Source organism: Melopsittacus undulatus, chromosome 10 (genome assembly GCF_012275295.1).
Source record: "Melopsittacus undulatus isolate bMelUnd1 chromosome 10, bMelUnd1.mat.Z, whole genome shotgun sequence".
Classification (NCBI taxonomy): Eukaryota; Metazoa; Chordata; class Aves; order Psittaciformes; family Psittaculidae; genus Melopsittacus; species Melopsittacus undulatus.
Window position 1 is genome coordinate 28,729,075 of NC_047536.1, and position 13,939 is coordinate 28,743,013.

A 13,939-nucleotide genomic window follows, 5' to 3' on the forward strand; every position below is an offset into this window, starting at 1 on the left:
CCTGCATCACCACACAGCTGCCCCTTCCCCAGTCCTCCGGCAGGAACTGACTCAGCCTGCCTTTTCCTCCCCAGAGGCAACTGCTCTGCATCCCCCCATGTATGTGAATGCCACTCATTCACCTGCAGCCAGAGGCTAGGAGCAGAGCACTCAGCACCCCAGTCCCCACATCACTGCCACCTCTTCATCCACAAGGCCTTATTATAAATTAACCATTTTATTGAATATCAATAAACTGCATATAATTATATAAAAAGTTTCATCAGTACAAAATTGTGGCACCAAAGAAAACAAAAAAATATATATATAAATACCAGTGTACCTTTGAAATGTAAACATCCTCTTTGTAATGATTCCATGAAAACAATGTCCAAAGAAAGATGCATTCAGGAGGCACCTGTCAATACCCATAAATAGGGCTTTTGGCACACACCTGTCGATGGGCAGCCTTGGGACAGGCCACCATTGTATCGCTGACAAGTGCCTGCTATTAGTCACAGTTCTCTTGAAAAGCAGTTGTTAAGAGTCATATTAACAGGTGCTTGAGTGCATAGCTGCTCTGTAAACAGGGCTGGTGTTTGAAATGGCTACCCCGTGCCTTTTACGGACACTGTTAATCTCGCAGGCATTGCAAATTGTCATTGTGCTGGGGAGAAGCAGCTGCTTCACAACTACCGGGATACTATATTATTGCATAGTTACACCTTCTACAGGCGGCGGATATACACTGGGGGCTGGGGGACACGGCACATCTTGTCCTTCATTAAAAAAATATTGGTTCTTAAAAGTTACCGAGTGGTTACAGTAAAAAAAACATACAAAAAGCAGCCCTCTCCTCCCCCCCCCCAAGCTACATGGTCACAGTGCTGGGGCCAGGGTGCAGGACCAGCCCTGCAAGGTGTCCAGTGAGCAGGGGCACCTGATGGGGGCTGCGGCAGCGGCGGTCGGGCTCAGGGCTGCACGCCTCAAGCTTCACTCTTTGGCACCCACACTGAGCTCCGGAGTCCAATCCTGCACCCTCGGACGCCAGGATGGGAGGAGGATCAGGCCTTCGCATTGCACAGGAGGCACCGAGAGAGGAGTGTGAGGGTCTCGGTGTGCGCTGCGATGGAGGAAACTAACTCCTACAGAAACTAGGTATAATATAGGGATTTGTGTGGAGAGAGGCCTGGGGAAGCAGCGTCCTCAGCGAGAGCCCGAGCAGCCCGTCTCCTCGTGCTTGTGGAGCAGAGACATACGGGAGAAAGTCCGGGAGCAGGTTTTGCACTGGTACTTCTTTACATCTGAATGGGTCTGCAGGTGGGCTCGGAGATTAGAGCGGTCAGCAAAGGCCCGGTTGCAGTGTGTACAGGAAAAGGGCTTTTCACCTATGGGACAAAGAGAAATGCTCCCAATTAACCAGTGCATCAACACATGGGGAATATCAAAGAAGGAGCATTCGTTAGCCAAAGTTTGTGAAGAGTGCAGTGAAAAAGAAGTGCTGGCTGTTATTGTTCTGAGGAAAAGCCTGGTGAGGTATGTACAGCATTCATTTTGGGGAGGACTCAGGAATTTCCTACTCCCCAAAAAACCTCTCCTATGAACCATGGAAAACTAACGCTGGAAACATCTGCAAGCAGCAAGGCAGTTGCACACACGAACGAAGACACGATATTTGTCTTCTGCCTGGAGCCAAGCGAGCCGTTTGCAGAGAGGCAGGAAAGCCAAGCGCTATGTGTTAATTATATCATAGCAGGCAGCGGCTGCGAGGCGCCAGCGCCAGGGTGAGTATAGCTATTTCCTCCGCTGAACCCAGCGCTCCCCCTTCTCCTGCCCGGCTCGCATTGAAAAGCCCGGCCAGGGCGAATTCCTCCCAGAAAGACTCTTTTAGAGGAAACAAATGCGTATGCTCAATTTGGAAAGCACAATTAAGTCTTCCCGGCTTCCTTCAGCCATCATCTTTAGTACGTTAAGAGGGTGTGAAATCAGTGCCAAGTCACAATTACACTATCCCGCAGCCCCACAAAGGATGCTCAGGAGATGCATTGTACGGGCAGTAGGGTGGGCTGCAGCTGCGGCACCCGGACCCGCACCAACTGGTGCGGGGGTGCCGGCCCCGCACCCCCAGCACCTGCCCGCAGGGCTCATGAGATGCTGCGGTGCATTTCGGTGTGCTCCAAGCCCAGCTCACCACTGCTGAGTGGGGCCACAGGTTGGAGGCCCAGTGGTGGGCAGCCAGGCCTGGAGAGCCTACCCGGGATCCCTTGGTGAGGGCAGGGAAAGTGGCTTTGGGCATAATGATGAACAGGGAGTGCTGCAGCAGTGCCCCAGTCTATAGCACAGAGCAAAAGTGTGCACTATTGCGCCGTGGCCCATGTGCTGGCTCATGGACAAGCACAGCACTCACAGTGGTGGCACAGATTTACAAGCTGAGCCTTGACCCTGTGCTCTGTTCCAGCCAAGAGGATATTTAAAGGACATTTTAGAGAGATGTGCCAAGGGGGTTTGGGAAGCCCTTATCTTCCCAGATAACACCTGGCCCACCGATTTGCTGGGGGCTGCGGAGCTGGGAAGCACGGAGGTGATAAGGGAGGGAGAGAGGGGGGCAAGAGCCAGCATTACCGGTGTGTGTCCGGATATGGCCCTGCAGCAGCCAGGGCCGGGAGAAGGCCTTGCCGCACATCTTGCAGACGCAGGGCAGCGTGTGGCTCCGGATGTGCATCTTGAGAGCCCCCAGGCTCACGTACTCCTTCTCGCAGTACTTGCAGCTGAAAGATTTCCTGGCCTGGGCGTCGCAGTGCAATTGCTTGTGCTTGGAGAGCCCGGCGAAGGTGGAGTAAGCCTTGGCACACTGGGCGCAGCGGAAGCGCTCGGCGGCAGCTGGGGCTGAGGCTGGGCTGGGGGGCCCCGAGCTCTTGCCTTCATCCTCCTCGCTGGAGAGCGCCGTCAGGTCCAGGGCAGGGGCCGTGCCGCCCGCTGCCTCGCTGCCCGGGCCGCCAGGGAAGAGGCTGGAGAGCAGCCCCGTGTCCCACACCAGCGGCGGGTAGTAGGCACCGGGACCGAGCACTTCGGGCGAAGGGATGACGGGCAGCGGGCATGTCTCGTACAGCAGAGGGGCGGCCAGAACTGCGGGAGGCGGCAGCACTCAGTGGGGACTCGAAGCACACAGTGGGAACAAGGGCAAACGGGGGCCAAACCCACTCCCAGGGCAATTAGATCTGACCCCAAGCCAGCCCGTGGGATCCCCGCTTCCCACCCGGAGCCAGAGGGACTCCAGCTCACCCGACGGGTCCTGGAGCCCCAGCCCATCCCGGAGCAAAGGAGACCCAAAGGGTCTCGGCACCCTACCCTACCTGCAGAGAGGAACAGCGCGAAAGGAGCCCCGCGACCCTGCCCACCTCCACCATGAGGAGCTCCTCACGCCCACCCCAGGGTACGAGGTAGCAGCTCCACGTGGCGGGACACGGGGGATCCCGCACCCCACCCCACCCCAACTGCACGGAACTGGAAACAACAGCCCCTTGCCCATGCCAAAGTTCCACATGGAGGGAGTCGGACCCGCCCGCTCCCGCACAGGAGGCAGCGGGGACCCCGCGGAGCGCCCCGTCCCGCCGCACCCCGTGCACGCACCGGCCTGGCTCTCCAGCTCGCTGTAGTTGGGCTTCTTGCTGGCCGAGAAGTGCTTCTTCACCAGGAAGGAGCGCGGCATCTTGAACCGCAGTACCGCCGCGCCCGCCGCGCCCGTTCATATGGACCTGGGGCCGGGGGGGCGGTGCGGGCGGGGAGGGGTCGTTCCACACCGGACCCAATGGGGCGGGAGAGGCGGGTCCTTCCCTGGCCCCCGGAGCCAATGGGACGGCGTGGGGGGGAGCCCGGCAGGTGTCGGCCCCGCGGGGATTGCCCGCGGGGCTGCGCACCGGGCTCCGGTGTAGAGAGCGTCGCTGCTGCCGATGATGATGTTGAACATGAACGAGCCATTTCTGGCTTGTTCCTGGAGTGTTTCTCATGGAAGGAAGCAGGGCAAGGAGCTGTGCGGCTGCCCAGGGCCTCTGTGCCCTAGTCTGGGAGAGACCGGCAGCAGCGGGTCTGGAGGAAGGCGCTGTGCTGGGAGGGTGGTCTCCAGACCCCCACGCGTGGCTGTCCTTGCCCCACCGCTGAGGACTGCGGTGCAGATTAGGGCGATCCTCAGCCGTGTCCCGCTGCTCCGGGGCAGAGCTGGGCACAGCCTCGCCGCGGGTTAATAAACCTCTGAGCAGAGCAGTGACTCCCAGAGCAGGGGGCTGGGTCCAGCACGGCCCTTGCTGACTCCCTCCCGCAGGCAGGGTCAGGAGCACCTGCCTGAACACGCTTCTCCCTTCCGCTGGGCAGGCTTCAGGTGGCACAGCCTCCCTTAGCAAGCTGCCCTCTGGTTTTCTTCCCTCCTTCCTTCCCCACAGGCATGGCAAAAACCAGCTCCAGCGAGGCACATGCTCCCTTTGGCTCCCTGCTCCTCAGAGCACACACGCCCACGAGAAGGTGCCCAGGCCTTGCAGTGCTGCTAGGACAGTGCTGAACAGAGCCAGTGCTGCTCCCCTGGCCTGGCAGTTGGAGCTCCCAGCCCCAGCTTCCAGCTCACCCCATCCCTCCTGCTCACGTGGGGATTTCCCCACTGGAAAGACTCAGGGCATGGGTCCAGCCACCTGCTGAAGGAGCCGGGCTCATCTCCGGGCCAAGACAGCTGCTGGCGGTGGGAGGAGGAAGGGGACCTGCTGGGAATGCCTCCTCATTCCCAGTCAGTGCCCGGTCCTGTCACTCGGGAAAGGGCCCATGGTGGCAGGTCACTCGTGATCCACCATCAGACACGGCCCCACCAGCCCTCACTGACCACACGTTACTGTTTGGCCACAACCCCCATGAAATGCAGAACTGAGGAGCAAAGCTTTCCACTGGTACAGCTGCAGAGCAGAGGACTGAGCTCAGTCTGTCTTTCCTGAGGCCAGGAACAGCTTGTGAAGCATGTCTCGCCAGCCACACACAGTCCTGGAGATATGAGATGAACTCTTCCCCTCCAGCCACATGCTCTGGAGCTGGATCCGTCCCTCCTTTGCTGCAGAACTGCTTATGGCTTTCAGCAGGTGTTTATCTGCCTGGCTCATCCCTGGATAAGCCTGAACTTCAAGGGAAAATGTGCTCCCAGAAGCTTTTGGGGGATGCAAATCCCAGAGGCCAGGACCCCACTTCCCACAAGGGTCCAGAGATGCAGAACCCCATGGTGTGGGGACCAACACTTCATGGTGAGGAGGGCAGCAGCTTGGGTGTTGCTGCAGGTGCCCCCGAACTCCTCCACCTGCCACGGATGTGGTTACCCTGGGGACACTCGTACAAGGAACCCAACTGGGTGGTTTTATTTCAAGAAGCAAAGCCTGCTCCTCTGTTCTGTCTGCAGTGTTAATGATCAGATCTGTTCCAACCACCGCACGTGGAAAAAACTGCTATGTGCTAGAGGAAAAACCGAGATCAGGGGAGAAAGTGATCTGCCCGTGCCTATGAGCCAGAACACCACAGGACGGAGAGCAAGAGACCAGAGGGGAGGGGAAGCTCTGCAATGATTCACAGCCTGGAAATGGCAGTGGTTTCTCAGCACCGGAGCAGTGGAGCCACAGCGTGGCCAGAGCAGCCTTGCCACCAGCCCAGGGCACAGCTCCAGCCGCTGACCCTCATGGGCTGGCCCAAGGAGCTCACAGGCACACTCTAACCACCTCCAGAGCGGCAACTCTGCTGCAAAGTCTTCATTTTACCTTCTTTGGACCCGTGGCTACACGAAGCATCTCAAAGACGCTGCTGCAGAGCAAAGCTCCCTCCGCCAAGGGAGGCTGTGGAGGGGCGAAGGGAAGCTCCGTCCATGACGAGCGGGGATGAGGCGTGAACCCTCCCTGCAAAAGCGGAGAAGCTCCGTGAACCCCAAGCAGGAGGGCGATGAGGAGCGCAGGGCTGGGACGTTCTCTCGGAGATGCAAGACCTCCCTCTGCCGTCGGTGCGCGCTGCTGGCCGCCCCTCCGGCTGCTGAGTACACCAGGGTGAGCTTATTCCTTATTCCACCTGCGCTCGGGTTGTGGAAGGAACCTCACTGCATGGGGCTGCTAAAAAGGCTCACAGAAGCTTCACTGTTTTATGTCTTAAAGCTCAGTGTCTGAGGATGAGGTAAAGGCAGAACAAACGTGAGAAGAACTAGAAGAGAGACCCAGGAAGCCTGTAGTGACCACACTTAAGTGCTGGGTATTTTCTGGAGTTTTGGGGACTGGGGAAGGAAAAGGAAGTTCTCATCATCAGCATCGTTTCAGCAGTCCTTGTTTGTATCATGTGGAGAATAATGTAGTTTACTCTCTGAAAAATCAGTTGCTTTTGAAGAATGAAGCACAATCAACACAACAGTGAGGAGGCAAAAACCCACCCCCAAACCAGGCTAAAACCTTGTCATTGTTAGCACACTTGAACCAAAGAAAAGCTTTAGGGCTGCAAACACGTCCCTCAATTGCTTTTATAGTGACTTAACCATAGCCTTTCTACTACAGGAGAGGTTAACCCTTCTTATTCTGGTCTTACCAGTGACTATCAAAGTCTGGAAGCAAGTTTGGTCAGCCTTTGTCAATCAGATGACATGCGGCTCCAGAGTACACCATGAATGCTTTTTTATAGATGGGGTACTTTACAAGACCTTACTACCCAGTGCAAGGAGACCGGGGGATGTATTGTCCTAGTTCCAGATGAAGCAATTGTTAGGTAATTAATGCTGACAACAATTTATCAGACAGATTCATTTAGAAAAGCAAGCTCGACTGCCAGCTTGTCCCCTCCCATTCCGCCACCTCCCTCTTCGCTAATTGACCTCCTAAGGCTGACTCCTTGTGCCAGACACTGGGAATTTCACAAGTCCGAGTGGCCAGATTGCATTAACACCAACAATGGGCACTTAGGGCTACAAGATCAGGTGCTGATGAGGTGAGAGCAGCCCTTGCAGAGTACTTCACCCTCCTGCAGCAAGTCTCCACTGGATCTAGAAGCTCAGATTCACTTGCTAACCATCTAATAAGGTTTGTTTTCATCACGAGTTTCTGCACACAGATGAGATGAATCGAGGCTATACATGCGTGTACCTCAACAGAACTTGATTTAAAACGCCTTTTTAAATCAAACAGCAAATACCAGTAAGACATACCATGTGTGTGAACACGTTTGCATTGACGTATTTAACAGCAGAGACACAACGCTTTTCAGCAGCAGTAGGAGTCTATGGCTAGGTTTATCTCGGATGCTCATCACAGCACAGAAAGTAGTGCCACGAATTCCTCTCATGCCAAGCGAGCAAGTGCCAAGAACATGGCTTCTTACACACTAATGTCATCAGAGTTAAAGAAGAACCAGCATGAATTTTCCAGTCAATACTTTTGGTCTGTATCTCCTGTTAAATAATTCCTAAGTAAACTGCTGCAAATCAAACCCGAGTTGTACAGTGAGGGAATGGCTCTGCACAGACAGTGCGGGTACAGTCACCAGCAGTTTCTGATCAGCCATTGCTACAAGCCAGGCATCACCTCCTCACTAGGAGCTACCAGAACTGAGAATAACGCAACAATGTCACCACCACAAACCTGACATCCAGGGGCATTAAAGGGATGAGAGCTGTAAAGATTTCAACAGAAAAGCCCTGCTGGACAATCACACTTCCACGATTTAACAAGAAACTCCAGGGGATGTTGTTTCCACGGCTTCCCATATGAAGTGTTCCCATGCAAAGGTGCACCTGCAGTATCCTGGCCAGCTCCAACAGAATTTGATCCAAACTGTTTTTCTAAAATACTTAACAGAAGCCAAAAGCTGAAGTCTCTGCACTTCTCAGTGTCTTCCCTGCAGCATTCCACAGCTGGCAAGAAGTGTGTTTTTAGGGAGATGCTGAAATGAAACGTACGGACCACAAGGAAGAAAGGACTGCAGTTAACATGAAGGTAGGATTTTATAAATTAAATGACCTTTATTTGTAATTAATCTTCAAAAGTCAAAAACACAACAAAGTAATTGCTCGGAAGCTTCTAACTGCTCCTTAAACATTTTATAATTGCATGGAAGTGCACTTAGAATAGTAGCAGAAATCTGGATTCTGGCCAGTGCATACCACCAAACTGCATCCTAGCCAGAACCTTGAAATCCCCATCCAACCACTAATACACTGTAATCTCTTTACAGATCAAGCATTAAGAATAACCAACCCCAAACACAGTACCTTTTCCCACAGTACAATGAGATTTCCCCTGCCCCTAAGACTGAGCTTCCAGTCAAAAGCAGATACCTATGGATGATTCTTTAACAGGTTGGGAAAACATACTAAACCCAAGTTCAACTGAAGTATGTTAGAGGTCTGGCTGGACAAGAGGTTTAATCAAGAGGTTTTAACCAGGGTGCATTTCATTCTTTTAAGGGTAAGGCTAGGCTGCAGTCTGCAGAGTGTGATTACCCTAAACTTACTGGTGAAATAAATAAACTAGTGCTCGATCCTGTGGTGGTGCAGGTCCACTGCTCCAATTAAACATGCTTAAATTAGACTAGACATCTCAATACTACCATGATTTACAAGTTCTGGCCAGGTGTCTTAGATCCTTAGATCTCATCATCTTGACTGTGCAGACTGTTAAGGAAAACATTAAACTAAAAAGGAAAGTCTATGGTAGAAGCGTAGACTTGAACACAGAATATCCATTTACCATGTACTGGAACTATCATCCTGTCTGAGTTACATTTTACTTTCCTTTAAAAGTTTTACCTGCAAACTGTACACATTATATGGAAAACACTCCAAGTACAGCTTCAGCTACTTTAGCAACATTTAAATGAACAGGAATTCAAACTACCTCTTAAAATCCATAATGCAGAAAGGTAATGCTATGCAAACGTTATGAACTGATGGTAGGGTTTGCTACCAGCCATGAGAGATGGAAAAACTAGGATTATATATGAAAATTTTAGTTTAAATAGAAAGCAGAGGTATTGAAGAAAAGAAAGCACCCTTCTCAATTCCCCTATCAGCATAAGGCTTAAAGTCACTAGGAAATCTGTTTCAAAACCTCCGATTTAATCACAAAGCCTGCAAATATGATTAAGATTTGCTAACACGGTTTAAAAATGGTGCATTTTACCTTAGATCAACATTAGAGTTTATCTTCCAGGCTAGAAATTATAGTCAACACATGGAAGAAAGTAATAATCATACATAGAACAAAAAGTTGCTTAAGAGGTGCAAAGGTTTGCTAAGAAAGTTCGTAGTTTGAAGACTCATACTAAAGATGTATTTTCCATATAGTTGAGAGGCTGTATCTGAGAATTTAAACACTGGGAAACATTATGAAATCACAGGTATCATAGGTCAATTTAAATGACAGTTGGTCTGACAATTACAGTTAGCACCTAGAGGTCTCACTAAGGGAAAACAGAGCTATAACTACACCTCTCCTACTAGCATTTAAGATATGTAAATGAGACTGGGAAGATATATTTATTAACTAGGTCAGGCCATTCCATTTGGAATGTTTTTGTTTTTACATCATCAAATGAACACGACTGCAAAAGAAACCAGGAAATTATTAAAGGAAAATAGATTTGTCTCCTCCATATTGCAATTAAGCTTTGTGTGAAGCAAGTATGAAAATTAGGTTGACAGGGTTGAATGGTACAGACCATTTGTATAGAAATAACCAACTTGGATTTGAAACTGGAATAGGGATTGAAGTCTTCCGTATTTATGGATGCCTGAGTTAATCTTGGAATATACAGGGAGAAGTGCAAGGATGTTGGGCATTTCCCCCTCATGGAAGCTTGAGTTTTACAGTTAATCTTCTGGTTGGTTCATTTATCCCTCAAAGAACGCATCAAAACCTGTGCCATCATATCATCTTCATCAGCATCATAATCCTGTGAACAAAGGGGACAGAAATTCCTTTACTACAACAGCCATGCTGGTTAATACAATACCAAATAAGAACAGAAAAAACTGTCTTTTCCTTTGACTTGCCAATAATCCAATTTCTCTCATTATACCATTGGCAAGATGAGATTTCACAGTAATGCCTATATAAAAAGGCTGGGGTTTAGCAGCCATGAGGCTTTATTCCAAGGATGAGGAAAAACATACCACAAAAGTATCATATGAAAAGCGATGTCGTCTTTGAAGGTGCTCCATGAAGTTAGCACTCCTGTAATTTGGATCTCCCCATGGCATTGAGGCACAAATTGGGCAAACCTTCAAGAAAAACCCAAAAAAGCCAATTAAGCCCCAATGGTTAAGTGCTTTAACGTTTACAGTAGGAATGGCAGGACAGACACAGTATGGAACACTGAAGTTCAAGGTTTGTGATAATTGCTATTCTATATCCACAATGATGTCAAACAGTTTACTGGGATATTTAATAGAAAAGCCTCAGATTATCCCAAGTAATTGTAATTCATGGTTTAGATATCTGCAATGGAACGGCTTACTCTTCTCCCTGCCATCTGAAACCACAATTCAGTTGTTTGCTTTTGAAGATTTTAGCCTTTATTTCTCAGTAACAGAAGAGATTCCTTGATCTCCTTTGCAAAGATCACTTTTCTCCAAGAGAAAAAAGGAACTTCTTTTCCTAAATAATTTGGAATTAAAAAAAAGCTTTCCAGAAATATGCAAGTTCCAAATTCAGTTCCATGTTTCACAATTCCTCTTATATGAGTATCAGCAGATAAAGATTACTAGAATGATATACTATTTTTTTGCAAGCATTTTTCCCTATAGTTTACAGTATATTGCTGAGCATACCAGAGGGGAAAATTAAATGTTTGCCTTTCTCTTGAAATTGTATTTTATTAATTTATGTTTGTTGCTGTGCTTAATTAACTTCAAATGTCTGCCATTTTTTACAGATGAAAGGAGGATGTCATCTAGCTGCAACAGGAATAAAAGCCAGTCACCTCCAGAGAATGTACTGAAACCCAGCATTAAAGTTAAATGTATGAACAGCATACCCACATTTGACTTGAACAGGAATAAACATGTACTTAACTTCAAGAGTCTCTAATTCATTGTTTCAAATGGATTTAAGACTAGACTTCATTGCAATTCTCGCACCAAGACTTTTTATTACCACTTGTTTTGCATCCATGCTGTGCAATGTTTTGCAGTGTTCAACTAGTCCTTCTTGATCAAAGTTTTTCTCGCTGCAATATGGGCAAGGAAAGGTAAAACGATTGGGGAAGTTCCTGGTTGGGGGGAGAAAAAGAGGTTATTTATCACTGTAAGAAAGTTAAAAATAAAAACTTTAGGATTCAATACTCAAATGCTGCCTTACCAGCTCTTATGAATTCAAATTATTTAAGGCAATAATTTTATTCTATACAAAAAATCCAAGCTAATTTAAGAGTTTATAAATTCCTAACAACAGCTTTAGGAACTCTTAATACCATCTAAATTTACACAGAATGATAGTTTTATACAAATGTTGCCATTTATTACCTATTTTTCTTAATGCACAGGGTACCCCCCAATATGCTACAATGCAGATGTGCGCCCTACAGCTCATTCCAACTTCCCTTCACTGTAAGTTACTATAATGAACAGACAGAAAAAGTTTTATTTAAAAATAGCTACTTTTACTGAGTACCCCTGATCTTAAAGATGTGCACAGACCACAGCAGAAAGCAGAACAGCTTGCCTGTGCACGGTCAGTTGCAGATTGAGGCTTAGTTTTTCACTATGTGTAAGGATTAAAATTATTAATGCCCAAACTGAGCAAAGAGGTGAGGTCTGCTTTTACTTCTTTGACAAAAAAATTACAAGTATTTCCAGAGAAGAGCTACTTACCTGGTGTTGTGAAGTGGTTCTTTTGTCACGGCTTTCACACCTTCCATGATGTAATTCTGGTACTTTGAACAAGAAGCTGCATGGCTACGCATCTTTGAGAGATACATCTGTGCAGGCAACAGTTGCAGACCAAGGTTAATTGAAACTGCTTGCAGTTACTCCTACACTTTGAAATAGTAACATGTAAAACAAAGCAGCTTTCTGCAGGCAGTGCTGAAGCAGGAAAACACTTCAGCTGGCCAGGCAGCAAACTCTGAGATTATAGATTAGTTAATCTGTAACCTTGCTGCCTGTAATATTTGGTAAAAACAGTGCTGTTCAGGACAGCACAGTTTTGTTAACCTCTGATATAGTGTTGTCTTGTTTGGGTTTAAACTACAACAAGTGTATATATGCATAAAATTGCTTCATCTAAAGCCAGTTTACCTCGTCTATGACAATGTATGGAAAATGATTTGGCTTGAAGTATAGATCTTGGTGTAGACTGATCGTTCAATGTCATTAACAGAAGTTAATTAAGGCACTACAGTTTTCTATCAGCTGGGATGATGACACTACCCAGAAACAAAGAGCAAAATTGACTGAACTGCTACCCTCACCTTAGTGTGTCTAATTATCTTCTTGTTGTTTTGCTATCTACTAAGATTTTCTTACATACTCAATTAACACTAAGCAGCCCAAGTTTACAAAGAGAAAGGAACTATCAGGAAGAATGCTATAAAGACTTTAAGTTTATGATATATTATTTATGTTTATGATTTATTATAAGTTTAAAAGCCAACACATAACCCCACATCTACTGTTTAATTACGATGTCCAGCCCACAGAGACAATGCTCATAGAAGCAAGTACTGAAGTACTATTTTACTCTTATTTTTAAGTCATTACCCTTGATTTGGAATTCACTTTCTGTAGAAATCAACAATAAAAAAACATGGAAAGAATGTCAACATTTGAGTGCTGCCTATACCTTATATATATTATCTTAAATACCTTTAGCACTTATCAGAGCAAGCCTTTTAACCTGATTCTGCAGAAAGCTGAAGAGCAAGCACTTTATCTCCCTCTAAGCAGGCAGACCTCATGCACTTTATTTCCAAATACTTTCATACTTTTTTATTGCAGCCATTGCAAGTGGTTTCTGTTGTTTCAATTTGCTTTTCCAAGTCCAGAGCTCTGCTCCCAGGCGACAGGGTACTGCGGCACACACCACACACTGGCTTTTTCGGCTTAAGACATTCCTGCAGGCATGGACTGCAAAAGCTGAAATGGGAGAAGAGCAGATGGTGAGAACAGCCCTCGTGGACACCCGGCATAAGCATTCAGAGCCCTTCCATGCCTTCTGCACTAAGTGATAATGGAATCTCAAGAACCTATGTCTAATCAACCAGCAGTCTGGTGACATTTGTGCAGCTAGGGAGGAGGAGGATTCTAGTTCATAATGCTCAGTGTTGTCGCTTTTGGACAGTGCTCTCTCTGATCCCTCCGCTGTTCCGGAGAAAAGGGAACTGAAAGTAAAACACTATCTATTTCCTTTCTTTCATGGAAGCTCCAGGACACCCATAAGACGCTGCTGCAAAGCAAAGCTGCCAGCAGAGCCCCCTTCACCTCAGCCAGCACCGCTTCACCCCACTGACCCCGATGGGATCCCACCCCCCACACGGGTTCCCGGTCATCGACGGGTTCCAGAGCATGGACCAGTACTCCCCCATGGGTTCCTAACCATCGAAGGGTATCCCCCACCTCCGACACGTTCTAGACCATCGACAGCTACCCCCCACCCCCGACGGTTTCCACCCCTGACTGGTCCCCGCTCCTCTCCCGCCGAGAGGGCCCCGCACCGCCGCCTCAGCACCCTTCCCTCCCCACGGGTCATCCGCTCACACGTGTCCGCAGGGCACCCGCACCGGGCTCTCGTACACCTCCAGGCACACGGGGCAGGTGAACCGCGACAGCGGGTCCTGGCGCTCCGGGGAGCGCGACGAGGACGCACCGGCGGCAGCCACCGCCATCTTCCCGCCGCCGCGCCCGGTCACCCGGGGAGCGGCAGTGCGCAGGCGCAGCTCTGCCCCTGCGGCGGGGCTCCGCCCACACAGGGGGGCG

At 48.8% G+C, this 13,939-nt stretch overlaps 2 protein-coding genes across 2 annotated transcripts; both read right to left on the reverse strand.

Annotated features, from left to right (window-relative positions):
* Positions 1 to 201: 201 nt before the first annotated feature.
* On the reverse strand, positions 202 to 3,720 carry SNAI1 (snail family transcriptional repressor 1). Its single transcript, XM_005146711.3, has 3 exons — positions 3,610 to 3,720; positions 2,602 to 3,105; positions 202 to 1,367 (listed from the first exon to the last, which is right to left on the reverse strand). Exons 1-3 carry the CDS (start codon positions 3,686 to 3,688, stop codon positions 1,186 to 1,188), a joined length of 765 nt encoding a protein of 254 aa, XP_005146768.2. The 5' UTR covers positions 3,689 to 3,720; the 3' UTR covers positions 202 to 1,185.
* A 4,242-nt stretch (positions 3,721 to 7,962) lies between these two features.
* On the reverse strand, positions 7,963 to 13,872 carry RNF114 (ring finger protein 114). Its single transcript, XM_005146802.2, has 6 exons — positions 13,721 to 13,872; positions 12,949 to 13,099; positions 11,837 to 11,943; positions 11,121 to 11,235; positions 10,139 to 10,246; positions 7,963 to 9,918 (listed from the first exon to the last, which is right to left on the reverse strand). Exons 1-6 carry the CDS (start codon positions 13,846 to 13,848, stop codon positions 9,853 to 9,855), a joined length of 675 nt encoding a protein of 224 aa, XP_005146859.2. The 5' UTR covers positions 13,849 to 13,872; the 3' UTR covers positions 7,963 to 9,852.
* Positions 13,873 to 13,939: the final 67 nt, after the last annotated feature.